This window comes from Globicephala melas, chromosome 1, assembly GCF_963455315.2.
Source record: "Globicephala melas chromosome 1, mGloMel1.2, whole genome shotgun sequence".
In the NCBI taxonomy this organism is placed as follows: domain Eukaryota; kingdom Metazoa; phylum Chordata; class Mammalia; order Artiodactyla; family Delphinidae; genus Globicephala; species Globicephala melas.
In genome coordinates, this window is record NC_083314.1 from 178,188,467 (window position 1) to 178,212,982 (window position 24,516).

Genomic DNA, 24,516 nt, shown 5'->3' on the forward strand with positions numbered 1-24,516 from the left:
CCTCCCCACTTCCCCGGTGGGAGATGGTGAAGCCCAGAGATGCCAAGTGACTCATGCAAAAGTCACACAGCAAATCAACTCCAGAGCAGAGTGCTGGTCGGCCTGGCCCCGGTCAGGCGGACTTCCATTCCCAAGGGGCGGTTCAGAGCCTGGGGCTGCCAAGGGTAGGCAGGCCAGGGCCGCTCTGGGAGCTCTCTGGAAGAAATAGTAGCCCCCTGCCCTGTGGAGTGGGGGAGTGCCTGGTGGGCGGCCACCGGGACACGTTGGCATCCGCTTCCACCTGAAAAAAGGGCCTTCAGCGCCCCTGGCTTCGCTGAAGACGAATGAGTTTCCCAGAAAGCCGAGTGCAAAGGCAAGCACTTCCCCAGTCTGTTGGGCAGAAAAGCCCAAAGCTGACCCCAGAGGCCCAACTCTCGGGTTTGGGGGCCCCCTGGGGAGGCAGGGGATGGGGTGCCTAGTGGAGAGGCTGACCCCGGATGAGTGGAAGCTGCCAGGCTCCAGGGATGCTCCGGAGGAGGGAGGCCGCCCTCCAGCTGGGCCGGTGCCTGCCCGGGGGGCGGCGGAGGCGGCGGCGGGAAGGTTCACGCTGCGGCCAGCAGACTGGCTGCGTGTTGCAACGTCTGGTGGCGTTTGCAGCATCCTGTCCGTGTGTGCAGCTGGGGTAACCTCGGGCCGGCGCGGAGGAGCGTGTGTGGCTCTCAGGCCGCGCGGCCTGGAGGCTGCTGGCACCTTGCATCTCATTTACAGCTCCGGGTTCAGCCGCAGGTCAGCGGCGCGGGTGACATCACGGCGTTTGTTTACCGCTCGGCCGGAGGGAGGAAGCGCGGGCGGTCCCCGCAGAGGGAGGGGACCCTTTCCCCCCTCCGCCCCCCCCCCACGCCCGACGCCAACCTGGCTCCGCCCCGCCGCCCCTGCGGCCTCCCCATCCTCGCCCCGCCCCCAGCCCCACTCTCCTCCCCGCTGCCCCTTCCCCTTCTTCATCCCCAGCCCCACCTCCAACACGATGCCCCTCCTCACCCTCCAAAGACCCCACCTGTGAAGCCCCTGCTCCTCCCGGCACCTCCGGCCACAGCCCCGCCCACACCCTCCCCATCTACAACCCACCACCCCCACCCTTCCCCTACCCCTTCCACCCCTTTCCCGTCCGCCCAATGGGAACCCAGCCCAATCCCCACACGGGACTCCAGCCCAGTCCCACCCCAGCCCCTCTCGGGACCACCGCAGGACCCCACCCGCCGCCCGCCCGTCCCTGGGCCCATTTTCAGAAGGACTTCCTGGAGCCTCCTGCCAGATCCGTTGAGGTTTCCCCCGGCAACGACTCCTGCCACCCCCTCACCCCATCATGTGAGCGGGGACCCGCCTCCCTGCACGGAGCGGGCCGCGATGGCCGGCCACTTTGTTACTGGCAACTGGTGTGTTTACCCGGGCACGCTAGGTGGGTAGCTGGCCTGCTTGGCCCGCATCCAGGCACCCTCCACCTGGAACTCCTTCCTCCCTCACCGCCCCGCCCCTCCCTCCGCTTAGGCTGAGTTTTCTGGAAGCTGAAGGGACCTAAGTCAGGATCTTTCTCTTCGTCCATACCTGGAACTTGCCAAAGCCCGCCTTCCCAGGAGAGGAGGCTCAGGGCCTCAGTTATGGCAACACTGTTCTTCCATTTTCTCAGGCCAAACCCTTTAGGGCCCTCTTGGCACCCCTCTTCCTCTGAATCCATCCTCCTCCATCACCTCCCCCCAAGTGCCCCAGCCCCATTCACCTCCACCTATCACATCGGTCACCTGTGGGTGCAGCAGCAGCTCCTCAAGGGCCCTCGTCCACCTCCCTGGTTCCCGCCCCCATTCCAAACCCCCAGTGCTGCGATCAGAACTCGTTCCAGAATCCAAGTAGAGCTGTCCTTCGTCTGTTCACAACCCTCCGAAGGACTTGCACCTCACTGGGAAGAGAATTCAAAGCACACCACCCCCATGGCTACAGCCCCTAACCTCACGTCTCCTACTCAGCTCTTCCACTTGGCCTCCTTGCTGTCCCCTGAACACACCAAACTCATTCCTACCCCCGGGCCTTTGCACTGGCTGTTCCCTCTGCCTGGAATGCTCCTTCCCCAGATGTCTGCATGGCTTCCTCCTTCACTTCCCTTAAGTCTCTACCCAAATCAGAGAGGTTTTCCCTGTCCCCCATCCCCATCTAAATATCACTCCCACCACACAATCACTCTGTCCAGCCTCCCCACAAAGCTTCGTGTTCCTTCCATGCACTTTTGGCCACCTTTATATATTATATGGTCAATCGTCTATTGTCCGTTGGCCCCCATCTTCCCCATACACACATGAAAGCAAACTCCAGGAGAGTGGGATGAATTTATTTCCTGTTGTATCCCGGGGCCTCCAACAGTGTCTGGCAATCCAGTCACCACCCAATAAATTACTCCTTGAATGAGTGAGTGAATGAACAAATGAGTGAATGAGGCAGGACAGGGAGTAGTGAGAGAGCTTGGCTTTGGAGTCCAGGTTCAAGTGTTGCTTTGGGGTCTGGGTTCAAGACCACTTTGGGCCATGGCTGTGGTCCAGGTGAGGGATGATGGGGGCTGGGCCCAGAGTGGTAGCAGTGGAGGAGGTGACGGAACCAAGGATGCTCCTGGCATACGCCCAGCTACTCAGCCTGTCTGAGCACGGGACTTACGGTCCCATTTCTCAGGATGGTAATACTGAAGGCCTGCACCAGGCTGGAGAGTGGTCTGCAAATGCTGCCTGTCCTCTCCCCTCCTCGGTAGCCCCACCTCAAGGTCACCTGGAGCTCTCCATCAGAGGTCAGGAGGGAGGAACTGGGGCAATGGTCAGGGGGCTTCAGCTGGTGACTCTGGCCCGAATTTCCCCACCCCTGTGTTTTGCCAAGGGCGGTCTGAGGACAGACAGGGAGAGGCACAGCCCTTGAGTTTCTGGCTGGAAGTGAGACGTTGTTCTGCCTTCCCATAGAGTCAGGCTTCGAGACGGTTTCCTTGGAGGGTTTTTCCAGAGGTCTTAGAACCAGAAATGTTCCCAAGAATCACACTCAAAGATGAGATGGGACTTAGATGAGTTGCCACACTTGGTTCTGTGAGCTGTAGCTCTTGGCAGGCAGTGGTATTAGGTTTTGAGGGGGTGCCCTCTGTCCTCGGGGACATGAGGCGTTCATCACGGAGGGAGACATGTCTCAGCGACTGAAAAAGAAGAGATCTGGGAAGTTCAAAAAGCAGGGACACGCACACGGATGTTTATAGCAGCTTTATTCCTAATCGCCAAAACTTGCAACCAAAAAGTCCTTCAGAGGCTTCCCTGGTGACACAGTGGTTGAGAGTCCGCCTGCCGATGCAGGGGACATGGGTTCGTGCCCCGGTCCGGGTAGATCCCACATGCCGCAGAGCGGCTGGGCCCGTGAGCCATGGCCGCTGAGCCTGCGCGTCCGGAGCCTGTGCTCCGCAACGGGAGAGGCCACAGCAGTGAGAGGTCCACGTACCGCAAAAAAAAAAAAAAAAAAGTCCTTCAGTAGGGGAATGGACAAATAAACTGTGGAACATTCAGACAATGGGATATTATTCAGCACTGAAAAGAAATGAACCATCAAGCCGTGAAAAGACACAGAAGAACCTTAAATGCATATTACTAAGTGAAAGAAGCCAGTCTGAAAAGGCTACATCCTGGATGATTCCAACTATATGCCATTCTGGAAAAGGCCAAACTATGGAAACAGTAAGAAGATCAGTGGTTGCCAGGGGCCGGAGGAAAGGAGGGAGACCCTAGAGGATCTCTAGGGCAGTGGAACTACTCTCCCCGATACTACAGTGGTGGATGCATGTCATTATACATTTGCCAAAACCCATAGAAGGTACAGCAGCAAAAGTGAACCCTAATGTAAACCATGGACTTTGGGTGATAATGATGTGTCAGCGTAGGTTCATCAGCTGTAACCCATGTACCATTCTGGAGAGGGCTGTCGATAGTGGGGAGGCTGTGCATGTGGCAGTGGTAGGAGTTCAGTGGAAACTCTCTGTACCTTCTGCTCACAATTGCTATAATTTAAAACTGCTCTAAAAAACAAAGACTATTAATAAAAAATTATTTTTAAGAAGCAGGGGTAGTGTTGGGGAGAGAATATCTGTGGGGGTCGGGAGGACTTTACACAAAGGCCTCTCAGGTAAAGAGACATTTGAGCAGAACCTGTAAGAAGAGAGGGTGTGGGGAGGGGGCCACTTGGGCAAAGAGGACAGAGAACAGCTGGTGTGAAGGCCCTGAGGTAGAAGTCGGCTGGGTGGTTATGCAGGCAAGGAGACCAATGTGGTGGAGACCAGTCAGCCCTGGGAGGGGAAGAGCTGAGGGGGCAGAGAGACAGGAGCACGTTGGAGCAGGACAGGCTTGTGGTCATAGTAAACACTGTCAATTTCGCTCTGGGTGAGACGGGAGCCACTGGGAGTTGTAAGCAGAGTGACAAGGTCTGACTTACGTTCTAGAAGGATCTCTCTGGCTACTTTGTTGAGAATAGACCGAGGCAGGGGCACTGGGGCAAAGGTCAAAGCTGGGAGACCACTTTGGGCCATGGCTGTGGTCCAGGTGAGGGATGATGGGGGCTGGGCCCAGAGTGGTAGCAGTGAAGGAGGTGACGGAACCAAGGGTGCTCCTGGCATACGCCCAACCACCAGCCCTGGGCGTCATGCCAACCTGCGCTCTAAAGGCCACCGGTATCCTGGCAGTGGGGCGAGGGTCATCACTGTCACCCATTCAGCAAATACTCAGTCAGCAAGACCAGGCACTGTACCAGGACAGGGTGGCGTCTTTCCTTCTTTCCGCAGGATGTGGACGCCTCGCTGTGCAGTCCTCGTCCCATGGCATGTGGGACACCCGTGCAATGAATGGATCCATCCTTTTACAGGGTCCCTTTGATCCTGCAGGTGAAGGACAGAGGCGGAGGGCACAGGATGGGGCATCAGACCACGCAGGTTGGAGTTCCAGCTCTGCCACCTACCAGCTGAGTAACTTTGGGTATATCGGATAGCCCCCTGTGCCTCGGTTTTCTCGAGTATGAAAAGGGTACAGTATCCCCCTCCTAGAGCTGCCAGAGGACGAGGTGAGAGACCGCAGCAGGTGCTGAGCTCAGTGCAGGCAGGTAGCGAGCCCTCGTGCTCATCCCCGTGCCTCCTAAGGGACCAGCTGGACGGTGGCCGGAAGTCTCTGCCGGCCCCAGGCTGTGGTCAGCGACTTGTGGGAAGAGGACACCGCTGGGCAATCTAATTTGAGGAGCTTCAAAACAATCCTCTCCAACAGCTGAGCCAGCAGTAGCCAGAACATTCTCTGCAGGCCCGGGCAGGGGACGAGCCTGTGCAATCCGACCACGCGGCTCCATGGGAGGCCCTGCCTGCCGCTCAGCGGTGCAGGAGCCGGAGAGGAAGGCTGGCTCTGGCCTACGTCCCTAAGAGAGGGGCCCTGTGGTGACCCGCTGAGGTCACGGCTCAACAGCGGGACACAGGTAATGAACCTGAGGCTGCTCAAAGGGCAGGGTGCAGACAGGGGTCTGGAAACAGGGCTCCCAGGAGAAAAGGCAGAAAGGAAGTCCAGGAAGGAGACAGCTGGAGATGGTACCCGATCTCTGTCATCAGTTGCCTTTTGGAAGAAGAAAGGCTGATGGCTTGTTGGGGATGTGGGAGTGATAGGCCAGCACTCCCAATGGGTGAGAGCTAGAGGCATCCAACCCGGGTTCATTTGTAGGAAAAAAAAAAAAAAAACTTCCGTCCTAAAGAGCAAAGGGCTGTGATCAAGAGTGTTAGCATTCAAACTTCATTCTTTTTTTTTTTTTTTTAGCAGCAGAATCTTTGTAGAAATGACTACTATAGAAGCCCAATGAGAGTGCCACTGCCTGGATGATGGAGGATGGAGAGCCGGCTTGGGACCCTGTCTACCAAGCCCCCCACCCCTCGGCAGCCCCTGAAGCTCCTCGCTAGAGCCCCCAGGGTCCCCAGAGCTCAGCGTGAAAACCTCTCCTAAGAAATCCTCCTAATGGGTGACCCGCAGCCCGCTTTGCAGCTGGACGCTTTTGACGCTGGTCTCCTCCTTCCTGGGTTGGGGGTGTGAACAAAGGAGGGTCCTCTAAATCTGGTGGAAGGATGGGAATGGGGAGCTCTCTAAGATTCTGGGGTTCAACCCCGGTCAAGGCTGTGTCCACAGGTGAGGCAAAGAAGCCCCAGCTGGGGTCTTCCAGGCGTCCGTCACCCCCATGACTCCAGTTTTGTGGAGGATGGCGGGATCTTCTGTGAGCAAGTGGTGATCTATTTCTGTTCCTGGGTTAATAATAATAGTAGAAGTAGTAGTAATAATAAAAATAATAGCTAGCATTTGTCATGTCCTTTCCTCATCCTCCCAACCACCCTTCCAAGTGGATGCTTCATAACCTTAATTTATAGAGAGGTTATGTGAGTTTTCCAAGTTTGTGTAAGTGGTAGATCAGAGAACTGAACCAAGGCTATCTGGCTCCGGAGCCCATGTTCTAGGCTACTCTACTCAAGAGAGAGAGAGGTCTCTTTTTGGAAATGGACAGGCATGTGAAAGAGGAGAAAGCTCAAAATGTAACTTATCCTATAGGCAGACCTACTGAGAGTGTGTATATCAGTGTTTCAAATAGGACCTGCCCGCCCTCAGGCGTGTCCACTCAGCCTCTCCTTGCTGGCGACCTGCTGTGTATCACACGCTCGGTTTTGCTGTTCGCTTGTTCTCATCTGGCCACAGGATAGATTTTTATTCACACCCTCCTGCTGGAGGTGCTGGGCGTGGAGAGCTATCTGCCCTCCACATTGTGACTTTCCCGCCCCTCCCCACCCTGCCGTGCTTTGGGGTCTGGTGGGTATTTTCCTTCCATCTGAGAAGCCAGCGGAACACCGCTCTGCTCCAAAACATGGGGCCCATGGGACATGCCTGCCAAAGACCTGCCCAGGGACTTAGATCTTTCCGGGGCTGCCAATTATAAACAGATGCTCCTCCTGGGACCCACCCGGAGGCCACCCAGCTCATGTCCCTGGTGGGACCATGCGCCACAGCTGAACTCCAGCAATGAACGCCAAGGCCAAGCATTTGTGTGAGCCCCTCTGGGTGAGGGAGGCAAGGCCGGGTGGAGGAGAGGCGCTCGCTGTTCTTTGATCAGCAGATTTTTCTCGAGGTCTCCTGGGAGCAGTGCCATGAGACAAGCTTGTTGGCTTTTACTCTGTACCCGGCCCATGCTGGATGCTGAGGTCAGGAGATGACTGACTCGCTGGAGGACCTCCCGAGCCTGTGGAGGAGCTTGTTCACAAATAGGTCCAGCACACTCACATCTGTGCACTAGTGGCGGGACAAACAAGGGTTAGTGTTGGCACTCAGGAACATGGGTCCTGAGTCACACTATGCCGCTGCTTATAAGTGGTGTAACCTTGGATAAGTCATTTCATCTGTCTGCACCTCACCTGTGGAATGGAGAGAGAAGTCATACCTACTGGTGGGATTGTGAGTATGAAAGGAGAAAACACTTGGATGTAAAGTGTTCAATAAATGTTAGCCAGTATATAGTGGTGTTGTTATTGTTGTAGGGATGATGGAAGGAGGAGCCAGGGAAGCTTCAGAATTGCGGGGCCATTCAAGCAGGGTTCTGCAGGATGAATAAGAGTCCACAAGTAGCCTTGGCATTTAAAACAGAGAAAAACAGTCTGTGCTGGGCACTAGGTAGGGTCACAGTGAACCCAGGATGGGTGAGATTTAGTTCCTGCCCTCCTGGAGACAGTATGTAGATGTGAAATGGTGAGACATCACACACAGGGCCAAGTACAGTGCGTAATGAGTGAGTGTAAGCTGGGAACTCTGGAGCCCCAGTGAGCTCCCTCATGCATTCACTCAGCAGTGGGGAGAGACATGCAGCTAGTCACCTCACAGTGGATGGGAGCCCTGAAGAGGCAATGCCAGGGACCTGGGGAGCAAGCCAGGGTTGGACCGGCTGTGCTGAGTTACTTGTGTGAAAAATGGCCTGTTTTGGAAATGATCTGTGGGAAAGCTTTTATTCTGTCCTCCTTTTTTAAGATCATAAATGATGGAACTTGTCTTTCAGAGGCATTTTTCCTATATAGACAAGCACAAAGAAGCAAACCTATGATCCCACCCAAGACAAGCCCTGTTCTTGTGTAGCCTGGTGACGTCCACCAACTTACTACGTTTTTAGAGCTGAGATTATCCTATATGGGTAATGCTGCACCCTTTTCTCCTGACCATTTGTCCATGGTGTGAACTCTCATCATTCTAATGGCTGCAGAAGAGGGTATGTCAAGGGGCTGTGCTGTGATTTTCTCAGCTCTTCCTCTCCACGGGAACTAACAGCAGAGCGCAGATGCTGCACACTAGGCGGGTGCCAGCTTTTGCATGTTTCATCCTCACAAGAGAGGAGACGGCTTTTCTTCTCCTGGGAGAGGGAATCATGGTGAAAAACCTCAGTTCAAATCCCACCTCTGCCCCTTGGTTGCTGTGTGACCTCAGACAAGTTGCTTAGCCTCTCTGAGTTGCAGTTTCCTTAGATATACAACGGGCGTAATACAGCAACCACAGAAATGTCCCAGTTTCAACAACGTTGCCCTTTTTATTCTTTATCCCACTCACAGCGATTTGTGTCCGGCTGTTTTCTCATTCCTTCGCTGTCTCCCTGAGGCGGAGACCATGTCTGTTTTGCTCTCCGTTAAATCCCGCAAAGGCACAACACCCAGCCCGCTGCAGGCCCTCTGCGCGGTCCTGTCGAGGGGTTGTGGATGTTGAGGGACATGAAGCTGAGGTCTGGGTGGGAATAAACACTGGTGTGAGGACTCAGGGGATTTGGGAGCAGAATTCTCAATGCTCAGAAAAATCCCACCGTCCCTCGGGTTTCAGGGGTGCATCTGAGGAGGACAAAGGCTCCGGGTTCAAATCCTGCCCCCGCCACCCACTGAGTGCGACTTTGGACGAGTTAACTCAGCGCCTTTGAGCCAGTGTCCTCAGCCATAAAACGTGGATCGTGGGCTTCCCTGGTGGCGCAGTGGTTGAGAGTCCGCCTGCCGATGCAGGGGACGCGGGTTCGTGCCCCAGTCCGGGAAGATCCCACATGCCGCGGAGCGGCTGGGCCCGTGAGCCATGGCCGCTGAGCCTGCGCGTCCGGAGCCTGTGCTCCGCAATGGGGGAGGCCACAACAGTGAGAGGCCCGCGTACCGGAAAAAAAAAAAAAAAAAAAAAGTGGCTCGTGATAGCCTTCAGCTTTGGGGGCTGCTCGGGGGTTCAGGCTCGCTGCGAGGTCAGCTCCGAGGGAGAGGAGGGCGGGACCCCGTGCCTCTGCTGAGAGGCCTGGGACGCCAGAGGTCTTCACCCCCCCTTCCCTCCTCCTCCCCGGGACGGAAGCTAGCCATTTGCCCCCCGAGGGGAGGGGAGGCCAAGGGGTGTCTAGTGCCCCTGAGCTCTTATTTTATAAACTCGGCTTAAGCGTAAATCCCGGGGCCGCTGACCCTCCCCAGCTGCGCCCTGTCCTGGGAGTTGATTAAGAGGAGGCCATGTTGGGTTCCAAGGGCTCATAAATCTGCCCCCTCCCCAGGCTGCTTACCCCACGCTCCTCTCAGCCCCTTGCCTCCCGCCCACCCCATCCTTACCCGCATTTGGGCACTGGGTGGGACTCCTGTCCTGTCAGCTGTCCGGGGTCACCCCCAGGTGACTCTGGTGAGAAGCCACCCGGACCAGCCTCTGAGCTGTACCTGCCAGGTTCCTGGTCGGTGACTCTGGGTCCCCAGAGGGGTCCGGGCAGGGCACTGGAAGAGGAGGGACAGTGGCTGTAGCAGCTCCAACTGGGCGGCTCCTAGCCAGGAAGGGCCCCCATCCCCCCACGCAGCGCTCTCCCTCACCTCCCACCCCCAGTGGCTCAGTTACTGGAAGGCTCCATCGAGGTGACCAGCCCTGGCCTCCCTGTCACCATGGAGACGCACCTGGGTCCTAAGACAGGAAGATGCCCAGCCTGGCTCCCCAGGGACTCGCCTGAGGAAATGCACAGCAGTGCAGAGGCTGCACACACACACACACACACACGCACACACACGCACGCACACACACGCGCACACACACGCACGCACACACGCGCGCGCACACACACACACGCACACGCACACACGCACGCACACGCACACACGTGCACGCGTGCAGAGAGAGGCACATTCACTCAGACACGCACAGAGAGAGACACACAGTGAGGCTGCACACACACACACACACACACGTGCACGCGTGCAGAGAGAGGCACATTCACTCAGACACGCACAGAGAGAGACACACAGTGAGGCACACACACACACACACACGTGCACGCGTGCAGAGAGAGGCACATTCACTCAGACACGCACAGAGAGAGACACACAGTGAGGCACACACACACCGGCCTGGGCCTCACCTCACAGCTCAGTCCTGGGTGGTTCTGAGGCTCTGGGTGAAAGTCCGGGTCTCGCTGACTCTTGGGCTAAGCAGCCTCTGTGTTGAAGGTTCTGGGACCCTAAATGGCTCAGTCGAGGAAACTGGGCTCGTCTCAGCCTCAGAGAGGCTATTTAACCACCTCCCGTCCTGTCCCACCTACGGCCATGAACTTTCGTTCATTCGCTCAACAAATAGCACTTGCATTGCTGGGCCCTGAGATATGAAATGAACAAGGCAGGATCAGGGCCCCCGGGAGCTCCCTGCTCAGAGGGGTGGGTGGGGTGAGGAGGACAGAAAGCAAACCCGTCACAGTGTCTGGAGAGAGGTGGGGCCTCTGAGCACAGAGCATGAGGCCAGCCCCCCAGCCCACCAGGGGCATCCTCAACAGACCCCCAAAAGGACATGGCCAGACCTCAGCGTCCCACCTGGGTGTATATACGTGGAAGACAGTGGGGCACAGCCTTCGTTTCGCCTCCCTCACCCTAGCCCCTGTTTCCCTCTCCAGGGTGTCCTTCTAGCCATGCAGACCGAGCTGGCCTTCCCTGTTCCCTTTCTGCTGGTTTTCTTGTGCTCTCAGGCACCTGGACCGCTGCGCCTTCCAACAAGCCCCTACCCCCACTTTAAGCTTGCCTTCTCTTGTCCAGAAGTTCTCAGAGTCCCAGAGGCTCCTCTCTCATCCTCAGCCAGGCCCTAGGAAACTCTGCAAGCCCCAGGGTCCTGTTCCCCATATGAGATGGATGTGGGATGGGGTTAGGCAGGGACCAGGGTATGAGAAATGAGACCAAGGATTTCCTTCACCTCAGACTGACATACTCAGAAATTACATGGATGGATGATGGAGTGGGGTGGATGGATGGATGGATGAGTGGATGGATGGATGTGAGGAAGGATGGATGGACAGACAGATGGGGTGACAAGGGAGGATGGAAGGAAACTAGGATGACAGTGACTACCAGGCAAGAGTGAGGTCTGATATGGTGGAAGATGCCTGAACAGATGTTTATCTCTTCTCCGTGAAGGAATCTCTCCAGCCTCTCCTGGAGGAACACATTCTAAGTCTGTTTTTAGTTCAACAGACAAGAAAGTGTCCCTTGGAGCCTGTCTAATTGCAGACCTTTTGCTCTTGAAGGACTTTTGTGGTCGTGGAGGGTGGCTGATGGAATTCTCCCTCGTAAAGCCTTTCCTGTATTTCAAGACTCCAATTAAAATAAATAAACTGGTTGGACAAGGTGGGGTTTTCAAACTGGGCTTTCCCAGAGATGTTTCAAGAGTTGAAAGAACACTTTTATTTTCCTTTAAGAAATATTTCGAAAGTTTTAAAAACTCTAATAAAAAAGTCAAATCCATGGAAGCCACCAACACATTTGTGTGTCCCGCCAGCTAACCCATTTTGTGCCTTTTGTGGTTATGTGAAAGTTCTGAGATTTCAAGGTAAACAGTTGATAAACGGTTATCACCAACAACTACTTATCTGCGTGACTTTTCTCCTTACCGAGTCCAGAGCAAAGTACAGAAATCAGTTAGATGCTGGTCTGGCGTGACTGGAGTTAGTCCATCACTCCCACTTGAGAATGTTTGTCTTCGCAGCTCAGCCCTTCTACTCTCATTCGTTGCTTTTAGTGTAAGAAAATATGGAGTTGGACGTGTAATTTGTTCCTTTTACTGGTTTCACATATGGGGTTCCGTGTTAGGTTTTATTTTTTAAGGAGAAATTTCATGAATAATTTTTAAAAGAAAGAGAAGAAACCAAAATAGAAACCCATTAGATTAATCCCCCAGGAGACTTTTATCTCTTCCTTTCTCTGATTCTCTCCAGCCCCCAGCCTTTCTCCCTCTGTGCTGATTAAGCTGGGTCTCAGGATTCTTCGTTCCCCGTCGCCCGACCCTGGTTCTTTTACCAACAGGGGCCTCTCTGGACCCAACGACGTACCATGGGAAGGAGTGTCATTCTCCTGTGGGTCAAGGTTGAGAATTAGCCCGGCCTTTTATGGCCAGCCATTCATAAGTTTGCCCAATCCCCTTTAAGGATTCATGTCTTGGTCCTGCCAGGGTCACTTCCTGCTCTAATGAGCCCCGCGTTTATTACCTGCGGGGTGAGGTCGTGTTTCCTTCCCCAGAGGAGCCCAGCTGCCTGTCTTCCCGGCCCTCCTCCTGCCGGACCACAGCTGGGTGGAAGGGAAGGCTTTGCTCAGCCTCCAGGCACCTCACGGTCAGAACCTCGCAGTCCGTTCATCGGCGGGGCTCTAGACCTCAGTGGTGAGAAGGCCAGCTTGTTTCTAGCTCAGAGCATTCTGGAACATTGTACAGAAAGAGCTCTGCTACTACTTTTTTTTTTTTCGCGGTACGCGGGCCTCTCACTGTTGTGGCCTCTCCCGTTCCGGAGCACAGGCTCCGGACACGCAGGCTCAGCGACCATGGCTCACGGGCCCAGCCGATCCGCGGCATGTGGGATCTTCCCAGACCGGGGCACGAACCCGCGTCCCTTGCATCGGCAGGCGGACTCTCAACCACTGCGCCACCAGGGAAGCCCCTCTGCTACTACTTTTAACTAGGTAGGATCATTGGAATTGGGCCGACAGGAGGCATCCTCCTGGAAGCAATACGTGAGAAAGACTTGTGAATCACGCGTCCACCAAAGGGTCATGAACAGGCTCAGAAACTCCTGGTTGCCTTCAGAGTAGGCCATATATATCCCTTTAGCAAATCATACTGTGACTTTGCATACTCTCTTTGAATGGAATCAGGGAGGCCAGTCCTGGGGCAAATTACATACGGAATTTCTGGTGGCAATCATCGAATCACGATGGCTTCCTTAATGACCCCGTGTTCAGTACTGCTATCCTCTCCTTCCAGATCGTTCTGTGGGGCCGGACTGAGAAATGCCTGAAGGAGACGACGGAGGAGATTCGGCAGATGGGCACCGAGTGCCACTACTTCATCTGCGATGTGGGCAACCGGGAGGAGGTGTACCAGACGGCCAAAGCTGTCCGGGAGAAGGTGGGCAGCCTGTGAGGGGCCGGCCTCAGCTCTGCCAGACACTGGGGGGGAATGCTGGCCAAAGAGAACATTCTCACGTGGCCTGGGAGAGAGCTTTGCCTATGGCAGAATGGCTATTTTCAGGGCATCTTGGAGGGCTTTCCTACGAAGCTGGCCCAAGTTGTGCGTGCGTGTGCATGTGTGTGTTGCAGGGGGCAGGGACTAGGGCATAGGTTGATTACGTAAGCGGACTGATCACCTGTTGTCCCCTTTGGAAGTTTAGATCTTGTGAGTTTCTATCCTAGATCCTGGGGGACAAATGTCCCATTGCCCTCTGGGAAAATCCCCGACTCCAGCCATCTATCTAGACTGAATGCATCACTGAGCTCCAAGAGAGCAGAAACCACCATTAGATATCTGACACATGGTAAATGTTAACTATTTTTATGTAACAATAACCTCATTTATTATAGATGTCCTGTGTGCCAGGTACATTATGTGCCATAAATTATTTCTTTTTTCTGCTTTTTTTTTTTTTTTTTTTGCCACACTGCACAGCTTGCAGGATGTTAGTTCCCTGATCGGGGATCGAACCCAGGCCCTCGGCAGTGAAAGTGCAAAGTCCTAACCACTGGACTGCCAGGGAATTCCCAGCCATAAATTCTTTCTGATCCCCAGAACGACCCTGGTATGGTTATTAGCCCCATCTTACAAATCAAGATTGATGCTCAGAGAGGTGATGTGACTTCCCAAGACCAGGTCCCTCCTCTCCAAGTGCAAGCCACTGGGGCTGCCCGCCCTAACGGCCCCTCGACCCCCTGTTGCCCACAGGTGGGCGACATCACCATCCTGGTGAACAACGCCGCCGTGGTCCATGGGAAGAGCCTGATGGACAGTGACGATGATGCCCTTCTCAAGTCCCAGCACATCAACACCCTGGGCCAGTTCTGGGTAAGTTTATCCTGAGACTGAGCCAGCCCTGGGCATGTCAGTGACATGCTTCTTCCCTCCAGGGACCCTGGGACCTATAGGGGAGTGGGGAGAGGCTCGCCAGGGCTTGGGCTCAGGCCAGGGGGCATGTCCTAGTATACGGTGACCGGACAAGACGAATGACCGGCTGCCCCAGGAGGCATCTGGAATTTCTGAAATGTGGGGCTCAGTGCCCTCGGCCCGCACGCCTCCCATCCCAGGAAAGCCTGGTCTCTGGCGTAGTGTATTGTGTACAGGCTGGTCTGTTCTCCCTGAGGGGGGCGGTAGAGGGGCTGTTGGAAGCCGTGGCTGCTGCACACTGACCTCCCCACCCACCCTTAGACCACCAAGGCCTTCTTGCCACGGATGCTGGAGCTGCAGAACGGCCACATCGTGTGTCTCAACTCCGTGCTGGCGCTCTCTGCCATCCCCGGCGCCATTGACTACTGCACGTCCAAAGCCTCAGCCTTCGCCTTCATGGAGAGCCTGACGCTGGGGCTGCTGGACTGTCCAGGCGTCAGTGCCACCACCGTACTGCCCTTCCACACCAGCACCGAGATGTTCCAGGGCATGAGGGTCAGGTCAGTGGCAGGGGACCCCCTCTCCGAGCCAAGTCCCTCCAGCAGATCGGATCAGGGGAAAGACTCGTTACACACAGAGACCCAAAATCTTAAAATAACCCAGAACCCTTTATCTCTGGCTTTTTGGTCTCATACCAGATTCTCCATCTGCAGGGCAGTGGGGTTCTATAGTGGTTTAGGGTCCTGCTTCTCAGGTCAGGGGGCTTGTACAGAGTTCCCATGCTAAATGCATGCAATGGAATACTACCCAACTATAAAAAGGGAACCAAGTATTGGTAAGTGAACAATATGGATGAATCTCAAATGTTGAGAGAAAGAAACCAGAGACATAAAAGTGCATTCTGCATGATTCCATCTGTCTGAAGTTCTACAACAGGCAAAACTGGACCGAGGTGATAGAAATCAGAACAGTGACCACACAAGAGGAGTGGGGACATAGCCTGGCAGAGAGCACCAGGGAACCTTCTAGGCTTTTAGAAATGTTCTCTCTTCTTGATTTGAGTGGGGGTTACATAGGTAAAAATTGATCATGCTGGACACAAGATTTATACCTTTTATTGTATGCAAGTTATAGCTCAGTTTAAAGAAATACTGAAGCCCACCCACCCCTCCTCCAGGCCACTTAAATCAACGGGAATGGGAACCACTGGTTTAGAGCTTGTGCTTTGGAGCCAGGCCCCTGGGGTGTGTGTGACCTTGAGCCCAATTAGTTCCCACTCCTGCCTCTGATGCTAATCTGTAGAATGGGATGATGGGAATGTCTACCCTTAGGGTTCTGTGATAGGGATAAAATGGGGTCTAGCATGCAACACCGTATGTGCTACATAGTAAGTACCCAGTAAATGGTGCTATAACGATGTGCGCTCGTGAAGGGGCATAAGATTATAGATAAATGAAAATGTGGAATCATCCCAAAACTATTTTCCTTGTTTTTTGCAATGCAACATATAATGATAATTTTGCTTTCTAAATGATATGCATCAGCTTCTTCCAAACATGAGGATAGCGTGGAAGTGTCATTGTGAGAGTTTCCTGAGAGAGTAGAAGGCATGTGGCGTAGTGCCTCCGGGTGGGAATCACTCAGAACACCTTAGTGATTATCACTGAGTCTGGTTTTGCTATCAAGAATCAAAACACCTGGTCTTGCAGACATAGATATGGAGAACAGACTTCTGGTTGCCAAGGGGGAGGCGGGGCAGGGGAGGGAAGGAATGGTAGTTTGGGATTAGCAGAAGCAAACTATTATATATAGGATGGATAAACAACAAGGTCCTACTGTATAGCACAGGGAACTATATTCAGTATCCTGTGACAAACCATAAAGGAAAAGAACATATGTGTGTGTGTGTGTGTAACTGAGTCACTCAGCTGTACAGCAGAAATTCACACAATATTGTAAATCAACTATACTTCAATAAAATTAAGGAAAAAACACAACTCCCTGTTTGGAATCACACCTCAGCTACTGAAGGGTGACGAAATCTTGAACCAGTTTTGTTACCACTCTGAGCTTTACTTTGCTCATCTGTCAAAGTGAAAATAATACCTCATAGGATTATTGAGAGAATTAGAAATAACACATGTAACGTATCTAGTGTGAAGCCCAGGGCATGTGAGATGCTCAGTAACGAACTGCTGCTCTTATTATTTTTACTAACAAACATCTTCATAAGTGCATAAGTTATCAATCTTCCTAGCAGACTTCAGTCATCACAGATGTATATATTTCCACCTGACTTATATGCAGTTATCATAGAAGCTGAATTTAGAGGAGGCTGGATTAATGACTATTAATGTTCCATGTTGGTTTTTTCCCCCCATGATGTCTTGGTTTGGTTTCTTTTCATCTGGGTATACAGGAGGTGATCAAACAATGCATATTGGATGGAAGTGCCGCAGTGGCGACCCATGGTTCTAATCGGGTGCCCTGAAGTGGGCAGGACATTCACAGACCTCGCATCCCTGTGCCTGTTTCGCCTTCTGGCATAGTTTCCTCTCCGTCACTCTAAGAAGGAAACCCAAGGCCTCCCCCAGATCATTTTCCCACAGTGGCTCAGAATGTGGACCCAGGCTGTGGGGGCCTAATCCCAGCTCCCTGTGACCTTGGGCAAATTACTTCGCTTTCCTGTGCCTCGGTTTCCTTGTCTGTAAGAAGGGATTGATAATGGTACCCTGGCCTCACAGGCTAGATGAGCTCCTGTGCGTGAATCAACTAGCCAGCTGGCAAGTAGTGAGCACTAGGTGAAGGTTAGTTACCTGTGGATTGCAGGTGAGCCCCGAGGGCTTGGGAGAAGGGCAGTAAAATGTTGATTGGTACCTAACCAACTGCCATTTCAGGAAGGAAGGAAGGAAGGAAGGAAGGGGAAAAAAGAAAGAAAGAAAAGCATTGGCTTCCTCTCCAACCATGCTTAGCAGCTTCCATGCTTAGCAGCGTCCCAGGGTTGAGGGTGGGAGACATGTTTAGGGCAAAACTGATGGGTTTTCTGGCAAGAGTGGCCATACAGGTGGGTGCTGTTGTTTGTAAATTGCTCTTTACTGATCTTCTTTATGTTCCAGCCACACCAGACACCTTACAAACGCTTCTGCGTTTGACCCTCCACAACCCTGCGAGAGCTCTTATCCCCATTTCTCAGATGAGGAAAGTGAGGCTCTGAGAAGCAAAGTTACTTGCCCAAGACGACACAGATAGAAATTGGCTGAGCGTGCTCTTTCAAGGGGTTTGTGCAGCCTCCGTGGGAGTTCGTAGCTCTGCCAGTTCCCCGGGTGCCCATCCCACACACCACGGAGGGAAAAGGGAAAGCCCCACCAGCGGGCGTGTGTGAGGCATCCCCTCTGTCAGGTTCTCCCGCAGGGATCCTACCAGGAAGAGCCCCCTGAGCCCACGGAGCTTGGTCTGTCCATCCTGTCTTCCAGTCCCCCCAGAAGCAGCCCTGGCCCAAGTGGGGGCTGGAAACCCACACTGTCCACCGTATCTGTGGGGCTCCAGCGTCACGAGCCGTCTCACGCGTCCATCTCCACAGGACCCTGAGGCCAGCCCTTCCAGACTGCAGGGTCGTGGGCATCCTGGCAGCCCGTCATGATGGCAAAGGAAGCCAAGGGTTGGGGGCGAGCTCTGTGGACTCTCTGAGGCCAGCCAAGCCCGCGCTGGGGGCCCAGGAGTTGCCTTTTGCTCAGGGTGACATCATCCCCAGGTGACTCATCACCCTCAGTCCTCCTGGTGCCGGAGCAGCTCACCAGCCCTTTGTGGGACTGAGGTCAGAGCCAGCAGCATCAGTCCTGCACCTATAGACCCAGGAGCGGTGGGACAAGCAGCAAGTGAGGGACAGGGGAGACAGAGCACGGGTCTGGGGCTCCTGCGGGCCTGGTTTGACTCCCCAGTCCCCACCATCCCCAGAGCCTCGGCTTCCTTCTCTGGCAGTTGGAGCAAATGATGCCTGTTGATCACTCAGCACAGGCCTGGCGCTAAGGGAGCATCATCCCTGTACGGGTCTCAGGTCAGATGTCTCTGAACAGGCATGAGAACCCCCTGATGTTTGCTTGCTCAGCCATTCATTCATTTATCAACCCCATGGAAACGCCCTGTAGATGTTTGAATGAATCGGTGAGTGTATCCATGAATTAGGGAATGAGTGAGTAAACCAGCAAGTGGTAGGGGAATGCCACATCGTTCAGTGTCTACCCACTCAGCAAGCATTTATTGAGCACCTACTATATCCCAGACACTGCACACAGGGCATACAGCAGGGAGCAAGACCCACCAGACTTCTGCCCTTGGGGAACTCAGGGGAGACAGGCCATTCACAGGAAACAAGCAGACAGGCAAGGCCATTCTCGATTCAGTCAAGGCAATTATCAGGGGGCCGAGATTAGAGGGCACTCTGAGTGGATGGGAGGAAGGAGCCAGGCTGATGGGACAGCTGAGATGGGAAAGATCTTAAGTGACAGGGTGGGCAGGATCGTTGGGGCAGGGTGAGAAGGAGGAAAGGTGAGGCCCAGAGTGGGTAGGACTGAAAGCAGAGCGAGGGGCCCCAGGAGGGCTTTAGCAAGGCCAGACGGGATATGAGTGAGGTTTGGGGGAGCCCTCTGCAGTGCTCTAAGAATGGGTCCCAGGTGGGTGGGTGGGCTAGAAGCCCTCAATTCTCAAGGGGAGACTTGCTGGGAGGAGTGAGAGGAAGAGGAACTCCTGACACATCCCGGGCGGCAGGGAGAGTGTTCCAAACAGGTATCAGGTCTCCCACACAGGAGAAGCCAAAGGGATGACCCTGACATGTTAGCCACAGGGGTTTTCAGCAGAAGCGCTCGCTTCTCAGGGGAAACCCACACTGTCTCTTCCTGCCTGCAGGTTCCCCAACCTCTTCCCGCCCCTAAAGCCGGAGACCGTGGCCCGGAGGACGGTAGAAGCCGTGCAGCTCAATCAGGCCCTCCTCCTCCTCCCGTGGACGATGCACGCCCTCATTATCTTGAAAAGGTATGGGGCTGGGGGAGGAAGCTCTGGGTCAGGGTCATGCTGGCCATTTCCCCTTCTCCCTGTGGACCCTGGTGGGGAAGAGGCCTCAGGCAAGAGAAAGTACCCCGGTGATTGATTAGTCATGTCTGCCTGCTGTGGGTGTGAAAGTGAGAGCAGTGGCACGTGTGCCATGGATATACTATCCTTACTAAGGAGTGGCGGTTCTCAAACTTGTTGGTCTCAAGAACGCTTTACAATCTTAAAAATTATTGAAGAACCCAAAGTGCTTTTATCTCTGTGAGTTGTATCTATTGTATTAGAAATTAAAACTGAGAAAATATTTTATGGGATTTATACATTTATTCATTTATATATAGCAAGAAAAAATCCATTCAGTGTTAACGTAAATGATATTTTTGTGAAAAGTAAATGTATTTTCCAAAAAAGAAATGTAGTAAGAAGAATGGCATTATTTTATATTTTTGCAAAGCTCTTTATTATCTGAATTAATTGAAGACAACTGGATGCTCATATCTGCTTCTGATTTTAATCTGTTGATGTCACATGTCACGTAGCCTCTGGAAAACTCAGCTGTACACTCATGAGAGAATGAGACTTAAAAAGTCAAAACCTGTCTCAGTATTATAATAAAAATAGTTTGACCTGGCAGACAGACCCCTGAAGAGATCTCCGGTACCCCCAAGGGTTCCTGGGCCACACTCTGAGAACTGCTATTCTAGAGACTAAATCTTGGCCCTAGCCTTCAGGAAGTTCACTCTAATAGGGAAGACTAGCGGTCCAGTGGTTAAGGCTCTGCGCTTCAGCTGCAGGGGCACGGGTTCAATCCCTGGTTGGGTAACTAGGATCCCGCATGCTGTGTGGCACGGCCAAAAATAAAATAAAATAGAATCAAATTTTAAAATGAACATCAGTGAATGGGGAAGACAGGGATTTCGTTGCCAAAGGCTCGGGATTCACAGAAACATCCCTGGTGGGATTTACCAGGGCAGACCACCTTGGGGGGTAGGCTTTACAGAGGAGACCATCTTCCTCCAAAATGTGCCCAGCATCACATTCCCTAGAACTTTCCAGACTCTGGGCAACAAACCATTCCCATCCCACTCCCACGCTGAAGGGGCCATTGCAGGTGCCCCACTAAACACTGTTTTCATAGGCCTCTCGTGCTGCACAGAGAGCTTTGACCCCGGAGCCCGAGTGACCGTGGACTCTTGGCTCCCCTGGGCCCCCAACCCCCAGATGACTGAACCCCTCTGACCTGAAAGGCCTTTTCAGGAGGTGAAGCACCCAAGTGCCTTTATCGGATGTCAACCCCCAGGAAACCAGGTTCCCCTCTGGCTGCTGTGGACACAGTGGGCATCTGAGGAGCTACTCTAACTGCAGGCAAGAAACCTCAGGACCCGGGGACACATCAGTCCCTTTCAGTGACACAGAGTAGGGGACTCCGGGCATTCAGGCCACACCTCAGCCTCCCTCAGTCCATCCTGACTGTTGCTTTGAGATGCTACTTGGCCGCCTCTGTGAGCCTTGGAGAGCAGGGACTTGGATCCTCACCAAAGCCAAGCTGATCTTCCACCGCAGGGAGCTTCTTAGAAGCTTTTGGGGACATTCTAGAAAAAAAGCTAGTTTGTCTAGAACACCTCGGCACTCTCCACAGTAAGCACCCAGCCTACATTTTGTGTTCTATCCCCCACTACTTTCCCACAAGAAGCAGAGGCCAGCCCCTCCCCATTCCCTGCACCGCGCCTCCTTTCACCTTCCCCAAGAGAAATCTTCACAGGCTCAACTCTAGTGCCACCACCCCCAGGAAGCCTTCCAGATTGCTCCAGCTGGAAGTGAGGCTTTCCCATGTTGCAACTAGAATGGACCAGGGCCCTTCAATTTCATTCAACAGAGGAACTGAGGGCGTCTCTCTACTGGGCCCTGTGCTAAGTGCCGGGATCGGAGATGAAATATCTACCGCAGAGGCACCCATGGACTTGACAAGTAAACAGCAAGCACAACTCCGGGGGTTGTTGGGGAAGCATAGAGCTATGGGGAGCCCCAGGAAAGGCCTAGGGGTGAGTCTGGGAAGTTTCCTACAAGAAGCAAGAAATTGTGTCATGCTAAAGAACAAGGCCTGAAGGTATATGCAGGTGTTTTACTATCTGGAGGGACATAAAGGATGAGACGTAACACCTGAGGTCCCACCTATAGGAAAACATCACTATGCAGTGGAACAAACTTGGCCGAGAATCTTGAGATGGCAGAGGACAGATTTTGGCATCAACTGTATCATGTGCACAGTGTGGCTGTTTCATAAATAATACATGGAAAAAAAAGAGGAGGTGACACCCAGTACCTAACTCCTCAGCCCCATACAGTAAATATTTGTTGAATAAGTGGCATTTGGAGTTAATTGATCTCTGAGATACGTTTGGGCCCTAAAATGCTAAGAGTGTGGCTTTGAAAGTTTGTAACACCCACCCTTTACCTTGTAAATAGCTATTTACCTACTTACTTGAAAGCCCTTCCTCCATGGAGGGGTGGGTCGTGGTGGCTTGTCGGGGGAGCCGGTGTATGTTGGAGAGAGGGGTGGGGAGAGCTTATGGGAACCATCACTTTACTACACCCCTTGTATGGCTACCAGTGACCCGGCCACTGGTCTCCCCACTAACCATCTTCTCTTTTCCCTCCCCACTCCACCAGCATACTCCCACAGGCTGCCCTCGAGGAGATCCACAAATTCTCAGGAACCTACACCTGCATGAACACTTTCAAAGGGCGAACATAAAGGCAGGACGCAAAGACAGGCTTAAAAGCCACAGAACCTGAGGGGGCGTGGGCACCTGGGCACACGCCCATGTGCCTGTCCCTTGACACACTTCTGCTGCATGAGCAGGACTGCTCCTCCCCTGGGGAGGAATCTGGCTGTGCCCCCAGGCCAGCCCCAGGACCTTTGCACAGGACTGACGGGTGTAACTCTGACCCCCGTGGGGAGGCAAGAAACCAGCCAGCAGCTGCCTTGACACTTTTGTACATTTCTGATTCTGTAGAGTTCATTGTTAAATCGCTTCTCAAGTCTAACCAGCCTCGGCAACGTGCATAGACTATTTCCGGGAGGGACTGTGCCCACGCACTCCTCCTTCCCCTCCAAACTCCACTCATCCTCAGCTTGTGCAAACTGGTTGAACGGCAGGAATACAAAATAAAGAGAGATGGCTTTTGCGAATTCCTTTGTTGAAATCCTTGACCTCTGGTCCTTAGTGGTCAGTGGGGAAGGCACCAGACCCAACCACAACACCCCATCCTTTGAGAGAGAATTGGTCTGCTCACGGTCCCCAGCTGCCGGGAGTGGAGTAGGCAAGAAGGAGGCAGAGATCGGGAGAAAAACTGGAGCCCAGGCCTGGGGGTACATGGCTCCTTGCCAGCTCTGCCAGGCCCGGCCCAACAGCCATGGGTTGGGGGGCACTTTGCCTTCCTACCTGCATCCCTGGTAGGACCATAGTGACCTAGTCTGCAGAGACCAGCTCTCTGTCCTTCCACAGCCCCACCAGCCACCAGGCCACCAACTCAGCAGAGCAGAACCAGGCTTTATCGAGCCCCTCCTGTCTACCTACCACGTGCTGGGTGCTGAGAGGGGAATGTTGCCCAAAATTCAGCCCAAATTCAGAAGACCACCAGCACAGCAAGGCCAGTGCTAAGGGGGTGCTGTGGGCCCCTGGGCCAGGTTTGATTGCAGGGGGTAGAAGTGAAATAGCAAAGGAGAGGGAGGTCTGGAATGGCAGAGGGGATTAACGTGGGCTCAGTCAATGGAGAAAAATGACAGCCAAGGAGATGTGGGGAGAGATGCCCCAGCGTCCCTCTGGTGTGCATCCTCTCCTGCTGCAGCAAGCTTAATAAACCTGACCTTGGGCCGGGGGACAGGTGGACAATGGAATCTCATCTAAGGCGCCTCCATCCACACAGCTCTTGCAGGTGGGTGGCGGGGTGGGGGAGGGGAGCAGGCAGTGGCTCCAGGAGATGACGGAGGAGACCACAGGCACGAATTCAGGGGAGAAGCTTGCTGGAGCGTGGCACCAAGCCTGCACCTTCGCACAACTCACACGAGAGGAAGAGTAGGATTGCAGCTCAGCTGGTCGTCAGTCTGGTCTGTGTGCAGAGATGCCAAGTCACAGCCACATCCATTGTTTATTGAGCACCTACTGTGTAGCTGCCAAGCCCTGAAGCTTAACATCTTAACTGTCATTCATCCACGGCACCGAGCAGCAGCGGAAGACACAAGTCAGCTCTCGGGAGCTCCTTTAAAGACTTCCAAGAGCTACAATGTGTAGACAAAATACGACCCCCAGGGCTTCCCTTCCCTGGTGGCGCAGTGGTTGAGAGTCCGCCTGCCGATGCAGGGGACGCGGGTTCGTGCCCCGGTCCGGGAAGATCCCACATGCCGCGGAGCGGCTGGGCCCGTGAGCCATGGCCGCTGAGCCTGCGCGTCCGGAGCCTGCGCTCCGCAACGGGAGAGGCCCGCGTACCGCAAAAAAAAAAAAACCCAAAAAAACAAACAAAAAAAATGACCCCCAGGTGTCCATGGCTTCCAACAACGGAGCTTGTGTTACAGTTGCCACCTGTCCTTGGAGAGTGGCTGCAGCTCTGCTCCGCGTCCCCTTCACTCTAGGGCTCCGGCTGACAGAGGAGCCTCCATCTGGAATGATGTCCCCTTGGGGCAGAAATGGGCACGGCTGGGAACCTGTGCGCCTGCTCTGAAATTTTCTCCCTGGAAACAACGCGCGTCACTTCTACTCACATTCCATTGGCCAGAGCAGGTCCTGTAGTCAAGCACTCCGAGGGTGACACTGGGCATACAATCCCCCTGGAGGAGTGGTCAGTAATTTTGAACTATAATGCAATCTGCCACGCCGTGGAAGGAGCTGTCCATAGGAATAGAAGGAAAAATGGAAATGTAGGCAGAGGATGGAAGAGGCAGAGAGATACTGTGCTGGGATGGGGTGGCTTCCAGGTGATACACACCAGGTTCTGAGCAGAGCCCCAAAGAGGCATTGACCTTTCAGGGGGTTGGTATTAGAAAGACCACTTCAGA

General features: G+C 53.8%; 1 protein-coding gene across 3 annotated transcripts in view; it reads left to right on the plus strand.

The window, feature by feature from the left end:
• DHRS3 (dehydrogenase/reductase 3) overlaps positions 1-22,638 on the plus strand; it is a 41,042-nt gene extending 18,404 nt beyond the window's left edge. For all 3 annotated transcript variants that reach the window (XM_060311002.2, XM_030878010.3, XM_030878003.3), the window contains 5 exons: positions 13,305-13,448; positions 14,259-14,378; positions 14,739-14,977; positions 19,320-19,445; positions 22,131-22,638. In XM_060311002.2, the coding sequence (XP_060166985.1) occupies positions 13,305-13,448; positions 14,259-14,378; positions 14,739-14,977; positions 19,320-19,445; positions 22,131-22,215 (714 nt within the window). In that variant the 3' untranslated portion in view covers positions 22,216-22,638. The remainder of the gene's footprint in view (positions 1-13,304; positions 13,449-14,258; positions 14,379-14,738; positions 14,978-19,319; positions 19,446-22,130) is intronic.
• Positions 22,639-24,516: the final 1,878 nt, after the last annotated feature.